At 41.5% G+C, this 25,211-nt stretch overlaps 1 protein-coding gene across 3 annotated transcripts in view; it reads right to left on the bottom strand.

Moving 5' to 3' along the window:
* Positions 1 to 25,211, bottom strand: part of HDAC9 (histone deacetylase 9) — a 778,880-nt gene that overhangs the window by 149,900 nt on the left and 603,769 nt on the right. For all 3 annotated transcript variants that reach the window (XM_089673174.1, XM_089673175.1, XM_089673176.1), the window contains 2 exons: positions 22,062 to 22,177; positions 10,246 to 10,368 (listed from right to left, as the gene is read on the bottom strand). In XM_089673174.1, coding sequence (XP_089529300.1) covers positions 10,246 to 10,368; positions 22,062 to 22,177 — 239 coding nt within the window. The remainder of the gene's footprint in view (positions 1 to 10,245; positions 10,369 to 22,061; positions 22,178 to 25,211) is intronic.

Consider the following 25,211-nt stretch of genomic DNA (forward strand, 5'->3'; position numbering starts at 1 on the left):
CCACTTCAACACTACGTATTGCCCGACGAACAATTTTTTTAGATTGGTTAATGTGGGCCACGATTTCGACCAATGAACGAACGCCTCTCCGTCGTCGAATGAGCGATCAGTCGATTTTCTAATCGTGTATTCCCACCTTTAGTCTTGTTAGTAAATAGAGGCAAATTAGTACAGTATAATATGCTGGGAGGGCACATACAGACTGCCCCAGACAACTGGCGCACACTAAAAAGCAGCTGTTTAGTGTGCGGTATCTGTGCATTCTGGCTGCTGTGATTTCAAGGTAGAGGATTGTGTGATGCCAGCAGGGCTGCTGTTAGAAACCACGGGACCGCATACAGTCAACCTGACAGGGCCTCCCCCGCAAAAAAAAAACAAAGCTTACTATATGAACGCAGCGAGTGATCAGTACTGATCACTCACTGTGTTCATCCATGAAAGGAGAGGGCTGGTAAATGGGACATATTTACTGGAACCTTTCCCTAATCTCCATCCTGACGGATCCTTTTGTCCTAGTGCCTGCAGCTGCCGGTGGAAAGGAGAGATGTTGACAGCACTTTGGGGGTAGGGGCACACAGGGGGGTCTGGGCAGCAGGGGGAAACATATGCTGCACAAGGAGGGTGATGTGGGGCAATTACTGAAATCGCTTGTATGGCTCTCTCTGCAGCAGCTGAAAGCCAACGGGAGGGAGAGGAGAAGACGTAAGATTTCAGCTGCTGCAGGGGACTGTTTCAATAATCGCCCCTCCGCTGTTCCGATCAACCTCCCTGCGTAGATCTGATTCTCCCTGCCTGGGCCCCCCTGCTGGTCTGGGCCCCATATAGGAGGACTGGTAGTACCCCCTTATCCATGGTCCTGGATGCCAGTTTCAGCACATCACACGTCTCCCTTTTTTTTCTTTTTTTTTTTTTTGTACAAACTTTAGTTGAAGTCCACAAAAGTGATACATCATTCTTGTCACTGTACAGAAGCATGGTACATTGTGCTGCTGTACAGTGACATGCAATCCCGTCCTGAGAGCTCAGATACAATGCAGCATGTATGCATTTTATCACAGCTCGCTGCACTGCACCTTCTGAGTGTGCTGCAGTGTGAATAGGACACATAGAAAGCAATTGTTTTTTGTGTCCTAGTGGTGATCTGTGTTCTTCCAGTGCGGTAAAACGCCAGCCACCCCACTACATGTGAACAGGGCCTTAGATATACATTGAACTAGAATCAGATTTTGAAGATGACTTGCCTCAGTGATAAAAATAGCTTGCCTTGTTGTACGTGGGACCCGAGTTTAATGTCCTCGAAGAAGTTTCACTGAGTTTTTTGGATTTCTCTTTACAACATAAACATAGTTGTAGAGAAAAGGGCTTCTCCCATGTAACATCTGATGTGAGTAAGCCACCATTAGTACGAGTACAGAATCTGCACCCTATTAAAGGCAATAGGAGTAAAATGTTAAAAAACAGTAAAGGCCAATTCTAAGCTAATAGGCAAGGGATGGTGAAACAAATAGCATGTGGGACTTCGGACTACCCTGAGGAACATGTACCAAGGCAAATATTATTTTTGTTCTGTTCAGCAGGAAGCAGTGATTTTAATAGTACTTAAAGGGCAGCTGTAAAAATGCAAAAGTCCTTTAACCGCTTTACCACCACCCTATACCAGAAATACTGCAACAGGGTGGCAGGCAGGGGCGGACTGACCATTTGAAAACTCGGGCACTGCCCGAGGGCCCGGGGTCAGTAGGGGGCCCCATGAGATGCCCCTGGTACCTTTTAAATAGGCTTTTTGAGTTTGGGCAAGGACACAGGGGCCCAATGATCCTCTATTGCCCAGGGGCCCCATGAGTTGTCAGTCCGCCCCTGGTAGCAGGGGTGCACAAAATCATGTATATGTATGTGCTTTTGCATTTCCATGGTTCTTCTATGCAAAGCAGTGTGCTTACAGTGGAAAGCACAGACAGCCCCATAGTAAAACACACACACAGTTAACCCTTTGATCGCTCCAGATGTTAACCCCTTCCTGCCCAGTGCCGTTAGTACAGTGTCAGTGCTTTTTATTAGCACTGATCATTGTATTGTGTTATTGGGGATGTCAGTGACACCAAGTCAGTTCCCCCCCAGTGTCAGAATGCCCACCGCAGTCCTGCTATAAGTCGCTGATTGCCGCCATTACTAGTAAAAGAGAAAAATTTCAAGTGTACGGTATATACCACCATTTGCAAAAGCTATAACTTTCACCTTTTTTTAGCAAAGACATGTAGCAGAATACATTTTACCCTAAATTTATGACAAAATTAGATTTTTTAAATTTTTTTTCTTGGACATGTTTAATTGCAAAAAGTCAAAGATATTGTTTTTTTCTCAAAATTTTCAGTCTCTTTTTGCTTATAGCGCAAAAAAATAAAAAATGCACAGGCAATCAAATACCACTGAAAGAAAGCTCTATTTGTAGGGAAAAAAAGACATAAATTTAATTTGGTTGCAGCATGCATGACCGCACAATTGTCAGTTAAAGTAACGCAGTGCCATATCGCAAAAAATGGCTTGGTCAGGAAGGGGGGTAAATAGGAGGGCAAGTGGTTAAATAACATGCCTGGAGGATGCCTTGCACCTGCCTGTGAATTGGAACACCTGTACAATATATCAATATACTGTAGCATTACTGACAATTTATTTTTTGTAAAATGTTACTGGCTTTTTAAAGCGCCAGTAAATGACAGCTTTGGCCACTTACGTCTGTTTGTAAACAAAGTAGCCTGTAATTCTCTTCATTAATACCAGACTATTTTCTTAGATGAGGGTCTGTTTCTGTGATATTATTATTATACAGGATTTATATAGCACCAACAATATACACCGCACTTTACAACATAAGGACAGACAATACAAATTACAATACAATTTATTACAGGAGGAATCAGAGGGCCCTGCTCATTACAGCTTACAGAGGGAGGGGCAAGAGATACAAAAAGTAATTACTGTGGGGGGATGGGCTGATGAAGAAAATACATGTACAGTTGTTAGGTGGAGGCAGGATAGGCCTCTCTGAAGAGATACATTTTCAGTGATTGTCTAACAGTGGACAGAGTAGGAGATAGTCAAACAGATTGGGGTAGGGAGTTCCAAAGGCAGGAGAGGCTCTGGAGAAGTCCTGGAGGTCTTGGGAGGAACGAAGAGAACAATTTGATTGGTATTTTGAGACAAGATTAGTGATGTAGCTAGGTGATGAGTTTTGAATGACTTTGTAAGTTGTTCTTAGTATCTTGAATTTTATTTGTTGGGTGAGCGGCAGCCAGTGGAGGGATAGACAGAGAGAGGTAGCAGACACTGAGCACTTGGTGAGGTGGATGAGTCTGGCACCAGCATTCATGATGGACTGAAGAAGGGATAGCCTATGTAAAGGTATGCCAGTGAGGAGGTAGTTGCAGTAGTCAAAGCGGGAGATGACCAGAGAATGAGTTAGAAGCTTTTCGGTGTCATTGGTTAGGAAGGGGTGTATCTTGGAGATATTGTAGAGGTTCAGGTGGCAAGCTTTGGACAGTGATTGGATTTGGGACCGAAAGGATAGTTCAGAGTCTAGGATTACACCTAGAACCTTGGCATGAGGGGACGGGTTGATAGCAGGGGCGGACTGACAACTCATGGGGCCCCCGGGCAATAGGGGATCATGAGGCCCCTGTGTCTTTGCCCAAACTCGAAAAAGCCTATGAAAAAGGTACCAGGGACATCTCATGGGGCCCCCTACTGACCCCGGTCCCTCGGGAAGTGCCCGAGTTTCCAAATGGACAGTCCGCCCCTGGTTGATAGTTGAGCCATTGATTTTGATGGACAAATCAGGGGAAGGGGCACGTGGGGGAGGAAATATTATGAGCTCGGACATCCAGGCTGATATGTCTGTTAGTAGATTAGTGATACATAAGGAGACTGATGGAGTGAGCTGAGGGGAAGAGAGATAGATTTGGATGTTATCATCATAGAAACACCATTGAATGCCATTGGAGGCAATCAACTGACCCAGGAAGGAAGTGTAGACCGAGAATAGGAGCGGTCCAAGAACAGAACCTTGGGGAACCCCAGTGGAGAAAGGAAGTGAAGAGGAAGAAGAATTGTAAGTTACACTGAAGGTGCCATGGGATAGGTATAAGGAAAACCAGTGAAGAGTGTTAATGAGAGACCAAAGGAGTAGAGTTTTTTGATTCCAGACTGAATTTCAGACTGAAGGGGATAAAGAAGGTTGTCTTCAGTGAGATGGTTGCTCAGTTGGTTGTAGACCAGTTGCTCAAGGAGTTTGGAGGAAAAGGAGAGTAAGGACATGAGGTTGTTAATATTGGTGGGGTCTTGTGAGGGCTTTCTAAGTATGGTGGTGACTGGTGTGTGTTTTAGAAAGTTGCAGGAAATGCCGGAAGAGAGGGCCAGATTGAAATTGTGAGTTTGAGAGTATATGATTGAACCAGAGGGTGACCGTATAATTTGCGACGGAACAGGGTCAAGAGGGCAGGAGATTAGATGGGTGTTAGAAAACAGTTCAGCAACCTTGTCAATAGTAGTGGGTTTGAATGAGGGAAGTAGTGATTGTACCTGGGCATGTAGTGTTAAGTGGGGGAGGTATCTGCACATATGAGATCTCCTCATGAATTGTATCAATCTTTTATTTAAGTGATTGATGATCTGCTGGGCAGTGAGTGAATTAGTGGAAGCAATGGAGGACGAGGAAGAGAGTTGAAGGTAGAGTTGACGGAGACTGGATGAGAAGGTGTTAATGAGAGTGATGAAATAGGTCTGCTTGGCAGTGAGGAGGCAGGAATAGTATTTTTGGATGGCAGAAGTCTTTCTGAGACTTAGTCTTACGCCACAAGCACTCAAGAGTGCGGGTACTTTTTTTAGACTTCTGGTGTCGTGCCAAGGTTGTAGAGGTTGGGGCCTGATTGTGTGTGTAGTGAGAGAGGTGAGCTTCTCTAGGGAGTATGACAGTGAGCTGTTGTAGACAGAAGTGGCTAGATTGGGGCAGGATAGGGATAAGATTTTGTCATAAAGGTGGTCAGTAGAGGTGGTTTGAATGTCAATGTGACCTTTTCACAAAAAATTGCATTGTGATTCCCCTAAAAATACATACCAGACTCTAATAGAGGGATTCCCTGTAATGTCATTGATCATATGGTTGTGTCGATATTTGGTCAGTAAGGTCATCTGTATCTTTGTTTACATTCACTGGTGGGGCCTGTGATTTGTCATTTGTGGCAAGTGAGAGATTGGATCAGCTGTGTTGGCCAGTTGGTGGGTTTTTCCTCTTGGTGAGTCAGTGGGCATTGTTATATTTTGAAAAAGGACTTGTCAAAAGTGTGTGTCTTTATTAACCATTTACAGTACAAGGCACAAGGCTTCTTGCCTTGGAACCACAATCAGAACTCAGCTCTCTATAAATTCTAGTGCTGTAGGTAGACCAATATAGCTGATTTCTTATTAACTGTTAGAAATTACAGTGCATCATTTTGATTGCACTTTAAAGTGTTACTAAACCCACAACAGTAAAATCAGTCTGTATATGCAGTAAGGCATGCTTGTGATACTCACTGTGGAACTTAAGGGGTTAATCCTCTGCATTGTGTAAAAAGGAAGTTTGATCCTGCCTTCTCTGATCCTCCCCTTCTTCCACATTCCCCATTTCATATCCTGATAGAACACAACCTCAGGCACGCTCTGCACATGCTCAGTTTGGTGTGTACTGATGGAGAGGTTTTTCTTTCTCTTGGAAGGCTGCATGTGATCAGCACAGGGCCAATCAGCACAGTCCAGACAGACGGTCAGGGGTTATGCATTCTGATTGGGCAACGAGAGGAGAATGAAAACTCCTCCTACAAGCTTTAACTAGTGCTCAGCTGGACACTGATAGAAGTCACAAGACTGCTCTAACTATTGATGAGAAAAGGTATTTAGCAGTTTATAATTAATAAAATAATTGCATTTCCATGTTCCGTGTATTGTGCGAGACCAGATGAATGCAGAGTCCTGAGTTTAGTAACACTTTTATATTAAGAAATCCATATATGTTTGTACTAATCATAAAAGCTTTATTTCACAGGTTTTTGTTGCTCATATATCTAAAAAGAAAACACAAGACTGACTTTTATCCCTTAAAGAATTTCTCTTTAAAATAACAAACATTGACCAGACTTTTATACAGGTCAGATGTTTGGGTGCTGTGGCTTGATGCACAGCGCTGCGATAAGGCTACAAAGGTGATACAAAAGGTCTATATTTAGCCAGTAAGAGAAAACTGAAAGGTTTTTGGCTAATGGAGAAAATGAGATTGAAAGATTATTGGCTAAAAGAAAGTAATGTGATTGAAAGATTCCTGGCCTCAAAAATCACAGAAATGGTCAGAAGTGTGATAAATAAGCAGAAGGAACATGTTATGTACAGTATTATGTTGCTAAATGTATTAAATGTATTCAAAATGTCACAATTTGACACACAGCAGATGCTTGTTGTGCACATTAAGAATATGCAGAATGTGCAAACCAACAGAGTACCAATCAGGTCATAAGAAATGAGAGAACTCAGATACTGGTGACATCTTTTATTGAACCTTACCTCTAACCCCAAAAACACTTCATCATGAAAACTTTATTAAAGAAGATGTCTGGATCAGATGATCTTACATCTGTGGCTGCCTGAAGACACCAATTTCTTGAGGAAATTAGTGATATTTCAGGTGTCTACACATGGCTCTCCTGCACTCAGTGGCTGAATGTTTTCTCTCAACAGTTGGATCATGCCTCCAAGTCAGTTGTCCTGCTAGTGTTTATGGACAGACTAAACTAAAAACCTTTTTGACAACAGTAAAAGCTATACTGACCCCAGCAGACATTTTTGGATGCTTGCCAGTTTAAGATACTTTTTGTGGAACTTTTGCTTGTAAGCATACTTAGTGATGGTTGAAGACTACCCAAGCCCTCATTCACAGCCAGAAGACACTTGCTGAACAAGTGCTTAAATGTACAACATTTCTATGTAATGTCTATGGATTCATCAAGATTATAGTATAAGAAATATATCTGTTAGAGGATGAACTGTGGAAGAAATGGCATAGCTGCCAATACCCAACATGGTTATGCTAATGTGAACATAAATGCACACAGATGTGATATGCATGGACTGTTCTTGGCTTCTCAACTGGCTGTAGCCCCGGCTTGTTAATACAGACTTCGCTTGCTGCCCCCTTACTGTGTAAGATCCCTGCACTGCAAACCATGGTATTAACCCACTTTTATTATAATCTTTTAATGGAATCAGGATCAACAAAAATGATGTACCCTCATGACTACCGGTCCAGACCAGCCTTTCTGAATAACAAGCAAATGTATTGGAGGTTCAGAACTGCGCTTCTTACTGCCTGATTTGGCCCTTAAATCTTCACTGACTGCAAAGGTTCATGTCTCAGGTATGAATAAGTCAGAGCAAATAAAATGTTCCCCTTTTCTGGTTAGAACAAAGGAAATTGAACCTTTGCAAACCAAGGAAATAAATACTAAGCTGTTTGAGATTCATTTTTGCAGTCCCCACTGGCTTTCATATAGAAAAGTATCAATCCTGCTCATCTAGGGCACTGGTGGTGATGGTGACAGTTCTTTGAAGTTACCATATCTGAGATATAGCAATCTGTCAAGACCTCTCAGTGATTTTCTGTTAAGCATTATCAGTACCAGACGTCTTGAGGGAAAGCATCAGGTTGGAGCCAAGTTGATGTAAGAAGAGCCAGGAGCATCAATTCTGGCAACCAGGGAGCTCAGCTGGAAGCTGAATGAGTTAGATCTGTGCTTCTTTAACAAGCTATTTTATAATATAGAACCAAAGAAAATATGGATTCCCCCATAGAAAACAGCAGCTATGCGTTCAACTTTTTACTGTATAGTTAAAGACTTAGCAGTGACCATGAAGTGAAGATGGAGGCAAGACAGGCAACGCAAATTACATAACTACATTCCAAGTGGCTTTCAAGTCACTAGAGTAACATGAGACAATCAGGACAGCTATCAATTGTGCAAAACTGACTACTAGAAAAAAATCAAATATCTATTAAGAAACCTGCAATGCATATCAGCTTAACAAAAATATCTGTAGAATGTAAGTGCAGATGCACATACAATTAAAGCTGAATTCCAGAGGGGAAAAAAAAATCAGAACATTTGCTTTGTAAAAATTAATCAACTCTAATAATGTGTGTCTGTTAGTTGCAGTGCAAAATGTACAGTTGTGCTTCTTGTATGATGTATAAAGTGAAGGATAGTGGGTGGCTCAAACCTCATCTCACCTCATCCATTCACAAAACATGTTGTATCCTTTTCATAGAATACAAGGCATTCTGTAATTGAGCAAGGGGAGTAAAGGGGATGGTGAACAACACAATCTCCCCTCCTCCATTCACAGAACGCCTATGTATATGGCTGAGGACGAGTGCAAGAGACTCAATGTACTTTATACACTGTGTGAGAGCTGCAACTGTACGGTTCAGCACTAGAAGTTTACTGCTTAAACTAATGAAAGGATGAATGTAACGTGTAGTTTTCCATAAAGCAGAGGCATCCCCACATGAGAGGTAATTTCATTTTACAAGGCAAATATGTAAAAATATTTTTTTTTCCTGGGGTTTAGCCTTAAATGCTGCAGCACATTTTCTTTAAATTAGAAGTCAAAGTTCTACATTAAAAATGGAGCAAAGAAAATTAGAACAAAAGTGTAGTTATAGCTTATATCAATCAAACAGAATCATTGTCAATATTTGTACTTAGCTTGTCAAATGGCAATATACTGTACTTGGTTCTTTATTCATTGCTTACATCAATTATTTTAGTTAATCACAAATTCTTGCACAAGTTTATCAGACAATACTTGCACAAGTCTATCAGACTCCCTTTGTGTTGCCTATTGAGGGTCAAATGGACTTGTCTAAACAATGCTACAGGAACAGACTGCCTTCTGGAGATGTGTAGCAAAATGTCAAACTTCAACACCTGGGTGAATCATTACGATATAAATTTCTAAAATTGTTTTTGTAGGATATTGTGCTTTCTCTATGCTTGGGAATGAGCAACAGCATTCTATGTTTTTGATCTGGACCCCACAAATTTATCTGCTAGCAGTTTTGTTGGGAAGCAATTCAATACCTACTGCAGAAATGTAGTGTTCCCTTACCATGGAATGAGCAACAGCATTCTATGTTTTTGATCTGGACCCGCCAAATTTATCTGCTAGCAGTTTTGTTGGGAAGCAATTAAATACCTACTGCAGAAATGTAGTGTTCCATTACCTGGGAATGAGCAACAGCATTCTATGTTTTTGATCTGGACCCCACAAATTTTTCACAAATTTCTCTGCTTTTCACAAATGTATCTGCTAACAGTTTTGTTGGGAAGCAATTCAATACCTACTGCAGAAATGTAGTGTTCCATTACCTGTCAATTTAGAAAGACTGTAGGAAGTCTACCCCAGAGTATAATCAACCACTCTATAACAATTTCTTTGTAAATTCTGGACAACTATCATGGTAATTCAGTATGTAAAACTCTAAAGAGATATCATAATATGCTAATAGAATCTGTATAACCTCCTCATAGTTCAAATGCTGTTCCTCTGAGAACACTCTAAAAATGTGCTTAGCCATTCCTATGAGTTTTCCAGCTATTGCAACTGTCTAGTCCGCCTTTCTTTAGAAGATAGATTTTACGCATGATTTAAAAGTTCCCATATGTAGGATAATTCACTGTCAGAATCATTGACGCACATATGTAAACTTTTGTTCCTACATCTTGTCAGCATAAATGAAGGTTTCTATCTTTTGCTGGTACAGTACGTTCCAAGGTGTTGTGATCAGTGTAACAGATTGTCCTGACACCTTGGGAAAAGGGGGATTGGAACTGTACTGTAACATGGGTGAGTGAAAGCTTAATGAAATATTACCATTTCAATCAGGGTTGTGCACATCCACCATGGCAGTCCCTTTGCATCAGAACTGCATCTCTGTGATCCATCACTCTGTGGTAGGCATGAGTCCCAATTTCTGCAGTACAGTCCCCTTAAACTGTGCCATACCCCACAGAATGCCCTACTAATAGGCAGGGAGCAGCACACAAGTAGATGACACACAAAGCACAGCACAACTTTTTAACTGTTGCAGGAATGCGTTCTCCCAAGAGATTTTGCACACATACTGTATTATTGCTGTTCTGTTTGCATATTAAAGGTACTCACACTGAGTTGGGGAGCTACTGCTGGAAGTCCTAGGGTAATGTTGGGTAATGATGGAGATGTATATAGACTTAGCAGATTCATTGACTTTTCATGATGAACAATATGTTGTTGGGAAACCAAATGCTGTAAGAGAAAAAACAAAGCTCCAGGTATTACACTGATATATGACAATGGAAAAATAAATATAAAAATTACATTGTTTTATAATCAGTTCATTATTTATAATGCTCAAGTTACCCATTTTTCACATGACTTAAAGGAGAAGTACAGCCAAACCACTTTTGGTTGTACTGCTCCTGTGGGTTACAGGAGTGCAGTTCATTGTGCACTCCTGTGGCCTGTTTTCAGCTGTCTGGTGATGTCACTCAACCAAGCCAGGCTGGGGAAAGATCCTGACTTCAAAGTTGGTATCCACCCCAGGGTCTGGAGCGGATCATGACTCAGGCTCTCAGCAATCCGTTAAGAGCCTGATCCAGCCACTCCCTCCCCCTCCACAGCCCACAGTCACTGCTCTCTGCTCAGAGTGGCAGGGAGAACTGAGTGATCAGCGGTCATGTAATCACTGAGTTCTCACCCTTAGAGCCGGCGGGGGAAAGATGCAGCATAGGACCGATGTTGCATCCACCTAGGTAAGTATGATTTTTAAAAAAGAAACCCCATACTTCTTTTTTAAATCTTTTTGAAAAATAAAAATAAAAAATTTTTTGCAACTGCTGGTCACTTTACTGATTATTATTACAGGTCCTTACATAGCACCATCAAATTTCATAGCTCTTTACATATATATTGTATATTCACATCAGTCCTTAACTCCCAAGGAGTCCCTAACTCACATTTATATGTACACATACTAGGGACAATTTAGACAGGGGCCAATTAACCTACCAGCATGTCTTTGGTATAAAACTATACAGGCCATATTTATAAAACAGGAAATGTGACATTCACTAAGGCCCTGTTCAGGTATCGCGTAGCGAGAATATACATTCCTGCTCATATTTTTGTTGTGCAATTTTTGAGCAATTCTGCATATAGTGCATAGGGTAACCCAGTCACTTCAATGGGCTGCCCTATGCGTGTTTGTTGCCCAAAAGAGGCTACTTCCATGTTCTATCTGTTGATTCATTTAAATCCATTTTGTTTTGCTACAGAAGAAAGCATTTCCGTGCAGTTGCCCAAAGTCCATGGCTTCCACATGTGGTCTCACACATTCTTCCTTAAATTACACAGTCTGTTTATACCTCTTTTACTAATTCAACAGCATTGCATAATAAGAGCCACATAGGCTCCATTAGAATTAGAAGCTATGCCATGATATTATCCCCAGGGGAGTCACATCCCTGAAAAAGAATACCCTGTGTAACAGTACGACAACAGTGACTGCTTTCTTCCCAAACAAAAAGCATATGGGTCTGTGATAATAGACCACCACCAAGAAGGATCCAGCACACATAGGATTGACTAAGTAAATATAATAACTTGTCAAGCATGTAGAGGTTGGAAGGGCTGCTGGTTTTGTAATGGATCAATCTGGAATATCAATTAACTTGAGAAAATAAATTTTCCTAATGCTCGCCTGTCAGCGTGGAGCACAGTAACACAAAAATACAGGATGTTATTTAAAAATGTAACCTTTCTTGGGCTGGTTTTGTTTTTAGATGCAGCTTATAGGAGCTCTTGGGCAGAGGAGATGGGATGAGTAATTTTCTCTTTGACATTTGTGTGTACCCAGGGGCAGTATGATAAACAAGAAAAGGCTGCACAGTAGTAAAAGGTGTTACGTTACTGTATTTATAGTAAATCAAGGAACTGGTCATCCATTGCTGCATGTCATTAAACAATCTTCTTACTAGGATGGATGGCAGCCATTAACCTTTTTATTAGTCTTAGGTGGCAAATCGTTATAACCAGAAGGTGAAAGAAGTGAAAATACATTCAGATGTCCTAATGGGGACATTATTTTTATGGAATGGTCATATGGGAAAATGCCTTCGATGCAGTTCGTACATTTAGAATAAAATGAGTTTCTTACTATATATATATATATATCTGTAAATTTAACCCCTGAAAGTCGATACATAGTAAATATGTGTCCTGATAAAATGGCTGCGCTGCAATAGAATACAGTTCTATATACTGCGATACACAAGAGTGAGTACAGGCATATTACAGGAGAATGCATATATGAAGGCGCATACTCATGGACACTGGAAATTTGCTTTCATCTGTTATTACCCTTCCTAGAGGTAACACATTGGTACTTTGCTGATTACTGTCATTTGAAAGTGATTGTCATACAAACCAACATTTTCTAAATCATTACCTCTGTCCCTTACTGCAAAAGAGTAGAGCAACACTGCTTCAATGTGCCAAAGCACTTTGCAGCTGATCCGTAAAAAAGCAGTAAAAGTCTGTTAAAGGGAATTACTGCAAACATAAAGGCAGAAAATACTATTACTCATGACAGAAGTGCAGAAAGATATAACCAAAGACCAACCAATAGCCTATTCCTTGCCATGGAATGTAATTTAAAGTGCAACCCAGGATCTGACTTCTCCAAAATGTTGTGTATAGGCCTAAACCTCCCAAAACATCAAGGATCAGAGTATATATCACCAATACACCATGGATCATCTAAATCAGTGTCCAAACATTTATTTGAAAAGGTCACAACCCAGTGGTAAGGTGCAACTTTTCAGGGTCATGCAGGACCCCCTTTGTCAGGCATGTGTGGCCCCGAAGCATTGCACTTTACCGTTGTGATGTGACCTTTTTTTTGGACCTTGAATTTGATGATCCATGGTGTGCTAGTGAAATATATTTTGATCTATGGTGTCACCAGTCTCCAGATAATATCTGCCGCTGCACCCACTTACTCTACAGCCTTTTCCAGGAACATAAACATATGCGATGGGAAAATTGCACGTTGTCCAATAACATCAAAGTAACTGACAGCACAACCCACATCCAGCAACCATGAAAAAGCTCCTATTGCATCATGGGAACTAGGCACTCTCCTGCTCAGATCTGCTAAACTATAACATGATGACACAAAAGAATGGCCATGTACTGTATGAGTAAAGAACAAAACGTACTGTGCGTTAGGAGATGGAGGCAGAATGACTGTATTTACATATAGGCTTGTTAACAAGGTTTGCAATGCTTAGCAAAATGCAAATAATATGTTGGTTACAGAGGGGAAATTTGGGGATTTTAATAAATGTAAATTTTATATATTTATTTTAAATGAAAAGTAAATATTTATTGAGCAGATGCTCCCTTTATGCTTGTGTAGGAACAATGTGTATTGATTGTGACTCTCCTGTATAAAAAAGGAAGATGCGATGATGCAAGCAAAATATATGTAAATCCCAATAAGGAACTGCATACTCCTGTATGAGGAGCTGAGAGGCAACAGGATTGATTTACTAAAGGCAAATAGACTGTGCACTTTGCAAGTGCAGTTGCTTCAGAGTTTAGTGAAGTGAGGTGAAGCTTCACTTTGCAACGAATACCCAATCACATGCAAGGAAAATTAAAAACAAAAACAGCATTTTTTCTTGCACATGATTGGATGTGGAAGTCAACAGAGGTTCCCCTCATTTACTAAGCTCTGGAAAAAATTGCAGAAGTGCAACTACACTTGCAAAGTGCACCATCTATTTGCCTTCAGTACATTAACTCCAATGAATACTTGTTTGAGAAATCCAAAAATAATAACTTCTGTAGGGTAAAGTAGATAAGAGATAAGGCTTATTTTGATCTGGCAGATTTTTTCAACTCTATGGGTACAAAAGTAATGTGCCAGATATCTCTGGCCCACATATGTCTAGGTAAAGCACAACTGGTGGGAATTGATAACCTAATCAGAGGGCAAGATATGCTTGTGTTATAGCGACTAGCGCTCCCTTTCTGATCTCCACTGGTATAACCTTGCAGGCGCTCCAAGCATACATATATAATCAGGAATCATTTACAAATCCTAATGTAGTAGAAACCATTACCTACACATATGATACCTTTCTATAGCTACATTCATTCTCATGAAAAAAAATTGCGTATTGGTTACTGTCAATAGCACTTGTATTTCTAAATCGTATTTGTACAGAACCTATAAATAAAATGCTACACTCTATATTTAATTCAACCATGCACACATGCAGCTGACCATCTTTTTGAATTTAAATTCATTAAAGACATTTTTTTGATTGTTTGCTATAGGACACTGCACATTACATATCATTATTAGTCTTAGTCCTAAAGCCTCTCTCCTTTATTGCACACATAGCTCGTCTTCTACATTACTACAGTGTGCTGATTTACAACCTATGGTCACATTTCTATCAAATATGCTATTAAATCTAATGGGGGAATATATCTCTTTGACAGGGCTTTTTTTCTCAGAGAATAGGTGCAGGTACTCCTTCTTTCTTAATCTCTCCATGTCTCCACCCCCTACCCATCTCTGAGCACCGTCCTTTGGTCCCACCTCTACCCACCTCCCAGTACCACCCCTTACAGAGAATTCAGAACCAAGTATCATGTTCCGGTAATTTGTATGGAATTTGTTAAGGATAGCAATAAAAGCAGTAAAATAGATCCCCTTCAGCCAGTAACAATAGACACCCCCCTCCAGCAACAATAGATCCCCGCTAGCAACAATAGACCTCCCCAGAAACAATAGATACCCCAGCAGCCAGCCACAGTAGACCCTGCAGCACACCCCAGCACCCCTTTCCATTTTAATACAGTAAGTGCTGGAGGCTCCGGAACTACGTTCCCCCGCATTCCCACTGAAAAAAAGCCCTGCTCTTTGAGATCCACACAAAGGCAAACTGACAGCAGGCCCATCAGACAAAATTATTTTTTGGAGCTTTCTGATAAAAAGTAAAAACTTTTGCTGTAGCCCTTGTGTTTTCTTTTAAAGCCCAGGCTGCAAAACCAAGACAAATACTGTATACCATTCTTGTACAGTGACAATTTTTTTTCCTCACCATTTACAGTATGCAGTAATGATGAGAAAAAATAGGTGACAGACTAAGACTCAGGCAGAATTTAGAAGTATTTGTGCTGTTAACTTGTCAGAGGTCGTCACTACTTTTTTTGTTTTAAAAAATGTGATCTTTGGCCCTTTAGAGGAGCCACGGGTAACATGTAAGGTCAATAATTGCAGCAGGTTGTCCACCACTAGTGTAATTTGTTGGGTAATTCCACCTAATCGAGCAGGGCCCTCGAACCCCTCGTGTATTGTATTGTTACTGTATTGTCTCATGCACTGTCCCCCACTACAATGTAAAGCGCTGAGCAAACTTTTTGGCGCTATATAAATACTGTATAATAATAATAATCTCACTTTCTATCCTGTCATCAAGTGATGCCCTTTCATGGATCCAAAACACAGGGCTTATGTTGGGTAAAATGAAAATGATCTAGAATCTCCCAATATGAGCTGTAAAAATATTTGAATTCTCATTTGGAAAAAATTATAATTTTTTTCTACTGCTGTAATGAAAAGCTCCAAATTCACAATCTGTAACATGCAGCAAACCTGAAACTTAACCAAATAAAAAGTTTTCTTTTTTTTTACTGCTTAATTAGACGAGCTTGTGTTATTGGATTTCCTTGGTGATAGACAGATCTGCAGTAGAGCAAGGTCTAATGGGTACCTGAAGCATCAAATCTTTCATTACTGAATGCTCACTTCCTAATTGTCTAATTGTGTAGTAATGAAGTCTTTATTCTTCCAGCTCAATTTGACATCTCTGGCTTCTTACACAAAGAGTTACAAGATAAAGCCACATGTAAGCTATCAGTGTAACATTATTTTCTCTTTTGGCGTCCACAGGGGGCTACTAATCAGTAGGCAGGGGTCAAACACCTGCCCCCAGGATCACAGTTCACCAACAATTAATTTATTATGAAGGGGAAGCCTGGAAGTAGATGTGTCTGAGTCTCTCAGTGGATGTCCTGCTGATGACCTATACATTTTGCTGTACAAGCACGTTTCATTGCTTAGTGAGAGCAGCAATAGTGCTAAAAAAATGTTAATTATATTGGAAGAGAAAAAAAAACTTTATTATGTTGTGACAAAACAAAAAAACAAAACAAAAATACAATCAATTTGTGTGAAATGCAATTTTCTCCTATCTCAATTGGTTTAATCACTTTCTTTGTTAAGTAAAGTTAAATAAAACAGTTATTAAAGATAGTAAATGGATATGTGTAGTGTGATGATGCTGCTCCAAGCTGGATCTGAATGATGATGAAATGCGTCAGTGGGCATGGCCGGAGCGACGGCTGAGGCCATCCTCATACAAAATTCCATGTGAGGTTAGCATCCTTTTTCACATCACAGTTATTGGAGACACATGCATAGAACTTAAACCCCAACTCCACTTTTTTAGAGTCCCTCAACAGCTTATGACAAACAAAGCAGTTTTGGTTGCAGTACTCACCTCCTCTTTGGCACTCTCCCTGCCGACTACTTTTCTGGGTTGAATGTCACCCAATGGGGATGGGGTTCCAAGAAGGGAAAGTGGATGAAGGGCACGAAAAGTAGAGTTGGGCTTTAATGCAATTTTGCCACAGAGACGCAGTGTAACCAAGACAAGCATACTATAACAGTTTCATTACCGGGAATGCGTTTATTCCAAACTAGAAAACTGGAAAGTGCAAAATCTGGTGCAGCTCTACATAGAAACCAATCAGCTTCCAGTTTTTTTTTGTCAATTCTTGATTGAACAAGCTGAAGATAGAAGTTGATTGGCTACCATGCAGAGCTGCACCAGATTTTTCACTCTCTAGTTTTAGTAAATCAACCCTCCTGTCTGAACTATGCATAGATTCATTTTAATTTATTTACTTCATACAGTTTAGGACAAAGACCCTAAATACACAACCGACATTAGCTGAAAAGCTTAGAACAAAGAATGTGAATGTTTTAGAATGGCTCAGTCACAGCCCAGAATTTAATCCAATTGAGAATGTGTGGTATTATATAAAATTGCTTTTATACCAACGTTGCCCATTCAACCAGGAAAAGGGAAAAAACTGAGGGATCCAGCTTTGCAAAGCTAGCACGTACTTACGCCAAAAGGCTCACAGCTATAACAGCAGCCAAAGGTGGTGTTACTAAAGCAAACAATAAATGTGTGCTTATTGAAAGTAACATTTTTTTCACAGTGGAAATATTTTGCACCTTCAATGTGTTAAAGGAAGCCTGTACTGAATATTGAGGTTGTCACTGCTGACCTCCTGCAAAAGTTGCCTAGCTGTCACCAGCACTGATACTTTCTAACTTTTCCACATCTGACTTTTTCACCTGGAATAATGATGTTTTAACTTTAAGTGGAACTTTGGTCAGAAATTTAAGTCCTACTAGATCACTTCAGGTTGGCCCTTTTTGCAGGTATAGCTATGTAAAACATAGAAAGTAAGTGTCTATACTGTTTAAAAATCAAGTAATTCACTGCCACACCCTTCTTTGCACTTGCTCAATTGCTCTCTATTTTTTGGCACCGTGCCAAAAATGTAGCGGCCGGTCCGCTGACAGCCTAAAGATTTACTGCTGCTCAGGGGCTCTGGGGTTCAACAAAATGGCAGCCTCCAGCAAGAAGAAACAGGGACAATCCTGGAGGCAATTTACAGCACACACTAATTTTAGTAGCATGCTTGTTAATGTGGAATGTATATTCCTTGCTAAAGAACATTATTATTTTGTAGCTGGAGAATCCACCAATATAATATAAACATACTGTATATAAATATATATATATATATATATATATATATATATCATACAGTATATACACACACACTAAATCAGTCTTAATTACCAAAGGATGCTGTAAGCCATGGATGCCACACTTTAAAAAATTTGGCTGGACATATCTTCCTTGTATATGGGAAGAAAGATGGCCATTTGAAACTGTACATCCAAAGGTCTTTTCAGCATTGCCTCCCATGAGCTGTCTGTAATCAGTCTGTTATTGCCATGCCAGTGATGAGGGAAAGCTGCTGCAGGGGGTCTGGGAGCTTTAAAGACTCGAGAGGTTATTGAACCTTGATTATTATTATTATTATACAGTATTTATAAAGCGCCAATGGTTCGCTCAGCGCTGTACATTACAAAGGGGGACAGAACATGTGACAGAACAATACCAATACAATGCAAAACATGAGGGTGATCGAGGGCCCTGCTCTTTCGAGCTTACAATCTAGGAGGGAGGGGATAGTGGTACAGGAGGAGATAGCTGTGGGGGATGGAGTGGTAGGAAGAGTGGAGGAGGTCGGCAGGTTAGCAGAGGGTGGGATAGGCTTCCCTGAAGAGATGGGTTTTCAGGGTGCGCCTAAAGGAGAGGAGAGTAGGTGATAATCTGATGGGTTGGGGCAGGGAGTTCCAGAGGATGGGTGACACCCTGGAGAAGTCCTGGAGGTGGGCATGGGAGGAGGAGACAAGGGAACTAGAGAGAAGGAGGACTTGTGAGGAGCGGAGTGTGCGTGCTGGGCGGTACTTGGATATTAGGTCAGTGATGTAGTAAGGGGCAGTATGGTGGACAGCTTTGTACATCAGTGTTAGGATTTTGAATTTGATCCGTTGCGCAATCGGAAGCCAGTGGAGGGATTGGCAGAGGGGGGTGGTGGAGATGGAGCGGTTGAAAAGGTGAATGAGTCTGGCAGCCGTATTCAGGATTGACTGAAGCGGGGATAGCCAGCGGCGAGGCAGGCCAGTGAGGAGGGAGTTGCAGTAGTCGAGTCGTGATATGATGAGGGAGTGGATGAGCTGTTTAGTGGTTTCTGGGGTTAGGAACGTGCGTATTTTGGCGATGTTGTGGAGGTGGAGTCTGCACGAGTTTGTTAAAGATTGGATTTGGGGCTGGAAGGATAGGTTGGAGTCCAGAATGACACCAAGTACTCTGGCCTGCGGGGCGGGTTTGATGGTGGCGTTGTTGGATGTGACGGAGAAGTCAATGGGGGGTGGGGTCCGGGCTGGGGGGAAGACAAGAAACTCGGTTTTGGAGAGGTTCAGTTTAAGGAAGTGGAGCGACATCCAGTCTGATATGTCGCTCAGTAGGTGTGTGATTCGGGCGGAGACCGAGGGGGTGAGGTGGGGGGTTGAGAGATAGATTTGTGTGTCGTCGGCATAGATGTGGTAGTTGAAGCCGTGAGAGTGTATGAGTTGGCCAAGGGAGGAGGTGTAGATGGAGAAAAGAAGGGGCCCGAGGACAGAGCCTTCAGGGACCCCAACAGAGAGGGGGAGTGAGGGGGAGGTGGTAGCATTATAGGTAATGCTGAAAGAGCGTTGTGACAGGTAGGATGAGAGCCAGGAGAGAGCAGAATCTCTGAGGCCGAGGGAGTGTAGTTTTTTGAGGAGGAGGGGGTGGTCGACTGTGTCGAAGGCCGCAGAGAGGTCAAGGAGTAGGAGCACTGAATAGTGGCCATTAGCTTTGGCGGTTAGCAGGTCGTTGGAGAGTTTGAGTAAGGCAGTTTTGGTGGAGTGTAGGGGACGGAAGCCGGACTGTAGGGGATCAAGGAGGTTGTTGTCCTTGAGGTGAGAGCTTAGGCGGGTGTAGACTAGGCGCTCAAGGAGTTTAGATGTAAATGGGAGCAGGGAGATGGGTCTGAGGTTGTTCGGGTCATTGGGGTCCAGGGAGGGCTTTTTAAGTATGAGGGTGATGTGTGCATGTTTCAGAGGGGAGGGGAAAGTGCCGGAGGAGAGGGAGAGATTAAAGATGTGGGTGAGGGAATTGATTCTAATTATCATAAATTAATTATCTGTTTCAAGTTAAACCTCATTTAGTACATACTCTATCCTGGAAAAGATGATTTTCTATGTACAATGATATACTGTAGACCAGGGGTGGGCAAACTTTTTGACTTGAGGGCCGCAATGGGTTCATATATTGGACCCGGGGGCCGGACCAAGAGTAGATGAATGATGTGTATGTGTCATCCATAGTAAGTATAGTAATATTCCCCCATAGTAAGCATAGTAATTAATCCCCCATTGTAATTAATCCCCCATATAGTAATTAATCCCCCATATAGTAATTAATCCCCCATAGTAATTCATCCCCCATATAGTAATTCATCCCCCATAGTAATTCATCCCCCATATAGTAATTCGTCCCCCATATAGTAATTCGTCCCCCATATAGTAATTCGTCCCCCATATAGTAATTCGTCCCCCATAGTAATTCATCCCCCCTATAGTAATTCATCCCCCATAGTAATTCATCCCCCATATAGTAATTCATCCCCCATAGTAATTCATCCCCCATATAGTAATTCATCCCCCACATAGTAATTCATCCCCCATATTAATTCATCCCCCATATAGTAATTCATCCCCCATATAGTAAGTCCCCCATATAGTAATTCATTCCCCATATAGTAAGTCCTCCATATAGTAATTCATTCCCCATATAGTAAGTCCCCCATATAGTAATTCATTCCCCATATAGTAAGTCCTCCATATAGTAATTCATTCCCCATATAGTAAGTCCTCCATATAGTAATTCATCCCCCATATAGTAAGTCCCCCATATAGTAATTCATTCCCCATATAGTAAGTCCCCCATATAGTAATTCATCCCCCATATAGTAAGTCCTCCATATAGTAATTCATCCCCCATATAGTAAGTCCTCCATATAGTAATTCATTCCCCATATAGTAAGTCCCCCATATAGTAATTCATTCCCCATATAGTAAGTCCCCCATATAGTAATTCATTCCCCATATAGTAATTCATTCCCCATATAGTAAGTCCTCCATATAGTAATTAATTCCCCATATAGTAAGTCCCCCATATAGTAATTCATTCCCCATATAGTAATTCATTCCCCATATAGTAAGTCCCCCATATAGTAATTCATCCCCCATATAGTAAGTCCCCCCCCTGTGTCAATTCACTTACCTTTGGTCCGCGCGTTCCTCTCGTATTCCCGCGCCGTTCTGGTCTTCAGGGAGGACTGTGAGAGGAGTTCGTCACGCTGCCCCGCCTACATCCTGACAGCTGCAGAGTCCTGACGTCCGAGAGGAGGGAGGGGGGCGGCCATCCGAGAGGGGGGGCGGCCATCCGAGAGGAGAGGAGGGGAGGGGAGAGGAGGAGAGGAGGGAGGGGAGAGGAGGAGAGGAGGGAGGGGAGCGGGCGCCCGGCACACAGGAGAGCCGCATCTAAATTTGTAAAGAGCCGCGGCTTGCCGACCACTGGCCTTGCGGGAGCCTAGCTCCGCGGGCCGGATTAAAAGGTCCGCCGGGCCGTATACGGCCCGCGGGCCGTAGTTTGCCCATTGCTGCTGTAGACAATGCTTGCTGTTACATTTTTTTGCATTAGAGCAGTGGTCTCCAAATTGCAGCCCTGGAGCCAGATGTGGCCCTTTGCTTGCCTCTATCCAGCCCTTGGGACACTATTTAACCTATAACTGACAGTAATGATGGGTCACCATTCCTCCCACTGACACTAGTGGCGGGGCACCATTCCTCCCACTGACATTAGTGGTGGGGCACTATCCTCTCACAGATACCAATGATGGGATGCTTTTCCTCCCACTGATATCAACAATGGTGCAATATTATTCCCACTGATACCACTGATACCAACAATAGGGCACTATTACTTCCACTAAAACCAATGAGGGGCATTTTCTACTCCCACAGTCTGGTCCCCTAAAGTCTTAAGGACAGTAAACTGGCCCTTTGTTTACAACTTCAGGAGACCCCTGCATTAGAGTATTAGTTTGATCTCTTGATCTAATTCACCATAATTGGCAGCCTAAGAAACAACAGCATGTAAACAATAAGTGTGTCCACATACCTCGGCATGTGAGCTGGATGGTGATGCTGAATTTTCATTCTCTACACCCATGTTAACTGGGCCATTATTTGGAGAGCTGGGTCCAGATACTGGAGAGCTGCTACTAACTGAAGACTCTGTAACCCAAATAAAACAGTCAAAATTAATGAAAAGAGCATACAAATGAGGCACACATAATAAAGTATAACATATACAGTGCATTGTGAAATGAAAGATCAGGTTTACACTATATTGTATTCCCTATATTCAAGGAGTTTTCAATTTCTATTGCTTCAACTAATGTAAAAGGCCCTGCTCTTCCTCATTACTACTAATGTAAATTTTTACAAACATGTTTTTTACAAGCACGTTATACCCTTGTAAAGTTTTCCGTGAAGGAAGCTATGCTATTTGAACATTACAGGACTCCACAATATGCATAATTAGGCCCCTTGCACATAAGGGTTGTCTACCTGCAGTGCGTCGTATGTGGTGGCAGCATTAGATTTTGTTTTTAAATTGATTTTGCATTATTTTCACCTGGTGATCCCGCCAGTACACACTTCCTCTCCTAGAGGTACAATGCTCATTCACTGTACTATAGCTATGGAGAAGCAGTGTTGTCAGCCCAGGACCAGACTACAGACCTCTCTTTTCTACAACATAGAAGGGAGGACTTCTGCAGTCCGTAGAGACAATTAGTAGCGATGTAGCTGATAAGACTGCAACAACTGATATCAGCTGACAAGATTTCTAGGAAGGTCAATGCATCTTTTTTTTTTTTTTTTACAAAAAGATACAGCAACATGCTTTCAATAGTATATTTAACAAAGCAAATAGGGACCAAATAAAGGACGTTAACTTTTAGGGTTAATTTTTAGGGATGACATACATAACTATCTGGGCACCACCTATTTTTCCTATTACTATTACCTTTAAAGATACACTGATAATATATTAATTTTAATTCTTGTACAATATATTTCTCATATTCATTCAAATCTGTCTGCAATATCAGTGGCCAGCCTAGTGCACGCTGCTGTTCTTCCCATATGGTGACCAGACAGTGAAAGAAAGGAAAAACATGGGAACTGGTAGTTTCATGCTTGGTTGGGCTTACATTACTACTGGGAGGTTTGTGGCACCTTGTTGTTTTATGGTAGTAGTGTCATTCTACATAGAAGACATCCATCAATCTAGAGTTTCAGTAATCTGGATGTACATCTCTTGTTTAACTTACGAACACTTTATTAATGATCTGCCAAACCCTCTGATGGACTGCTTATCCCATATCAAGGTGGTTACACAATGCTGACTCTTCCTCAAAAATGCTGCTTGTTATATATTGAACTGACTTATCCCCAAAGCTGTACAAGCTATATAGTCGTTTGTGTTCACACTAATAATAATACTCAGAGAGGTTTTTTTATTACTATCATTACCCTTGGGGCTCATTTATACATGCGGCGAGGGCTGTTGCATCTCTGAAAAGCAAACTGTGGTCGGATTGCCCTGATGCGTTTGACAGGTGGAGAGAAGGCAAAATGTTGTCCCTTCTCCACTGTACCACATTCAATGGACACATTTGTGGGCCAATTGTAACTCAGCTCCATTCACCATTCACTTGCATGGGTAACATTCTGCAGGGGCGGTAGTGCCTGCTGAATGCTACGGGGGTTAAATTCCTGCCGGAATCCAAAACAAATCATTGAGGTTGAGGACAGGGGCGGACTGACAACTCATGGGGCCCCTGTGTCCTTGCCCAGACTCAAAAAAGCCTATGAAAAAGGTACCAGGGGCATCTCATGGGGCCCCCTACTGACCCGGGCCCTCGGGCAGGGCCCAAGTTTCCGAATGGTCAGTCCAACATATTTTTACTGCCCTCCAAGCACAAGTATAAATGAGCCCCTAGTGATAACTTAAAAAAAAGACAGATGCAAATTCCTGGCCAGACGACCAATGCCTTGGTCTCTACTAAAAGATCTTAGGGCGCAGACTTTCAGGCACACCCAAACAGTCAGACACTGTGGTTGATTTACTAAAGGCAAATAGATATATTTGCAAGGGAATTTTCTTTAGTTTGGTCTACATTTTCACTTAAGCATCACGGTTTCAAGCGTTTTTTAAAGCTTTTATTTTTAAGTGTTTTTTGAAGCAGAATTGCATGTTTTTGCAGCTTTTGTCAGACATTTTTTCAGGCATTTTTCAACTAGGCATTTTTATGTGGTCCATGGACAGCTGAAAAAGGGGCAGAAAGCTACTGTTTGAGCTGAAAACATGCAACAAAAAGCACAGAAAAACACTTGAAAACACTCATGTTGCACTTTTCAGATGTTTCATTTGAAGTCTATTGGGATAAAAATGCTCAATTCTGCCTGAAAAGTAGCTCATGTGCCTTTTTTTGGGTGACGAGCATTTTTCTACAAGCGAGAGAACACTCAGATGTGAACAAGTGCTAAAGAAAATATAGGTTTTTGCTTGTTGAGAGTTTTTCAGCTGCTACTAGCTACAAAACGCTCAAGTGTGAATGAAGCCTTAGTGAATGAGGTGAAGGCTTGCTGAATTCCATCATTCAATCATGTTCAAGAAAAAATCCTTTTTTTTTTAAATTTTCCCTGCATGTAATTGGGTATTCTATGCAAACAGAACATTTATTTATTTCAGGTACTGATATAGTACCATCAATTTACACAGCGCTTTACATATATATATTGTACATTCATATCAGTCCCTAACTGTCAAGGGGTGTACAGTGTAAGGTCCCTAACTCACATTCATACATACTAGGGCCAATTTAGACAGGAGCCAATTAACCTACCAGCATGTCTTTGGAGTGTGGGAGGAAACTGGATTATCCAGAGGAAACCCATGCAGGCACAGGGAGAACATGCAAACTCCAGGCAGGTGGCGCTGTGGTTGGGATTTGAACTGATGACCCTAGTACTGCCAGGCAGAAGTGCTAACCACTTAGCTACTGTGCTGCCCAACATGCTCTACTTCTTTAGTAAATCAATCCCACTGTGTCTGACAACGATCCTCCTCTTTGGTAAAGATTACATAACCAATGTTAGATTTTAATAGTTATTAGATTGTAAGCTTAAAGAAGCAAAGCCTTCTGATTCCTCCTGCATTAAATCGTATTGTAACTGTACTGTCTCCTTCCATATTGTA

The sequence above is a fragment of the Staurois parvus genome, unplaced genomic scaffold (genome assembly GCF_062004578.1).
Source record: "Staurois parvus isolate SC_StPar_1 unplaced genomic scaffold, SC_StPar_1.0 ptg000136l, whole genome shotgun sequence".
In the NCBI taxonomy this organism is placed as follows: domain Eukaryota; kingdom Metazoa; phylum Chordata; class Amphibia; order Anura; family Ranidae; genus Staurois; species Staurois parvus.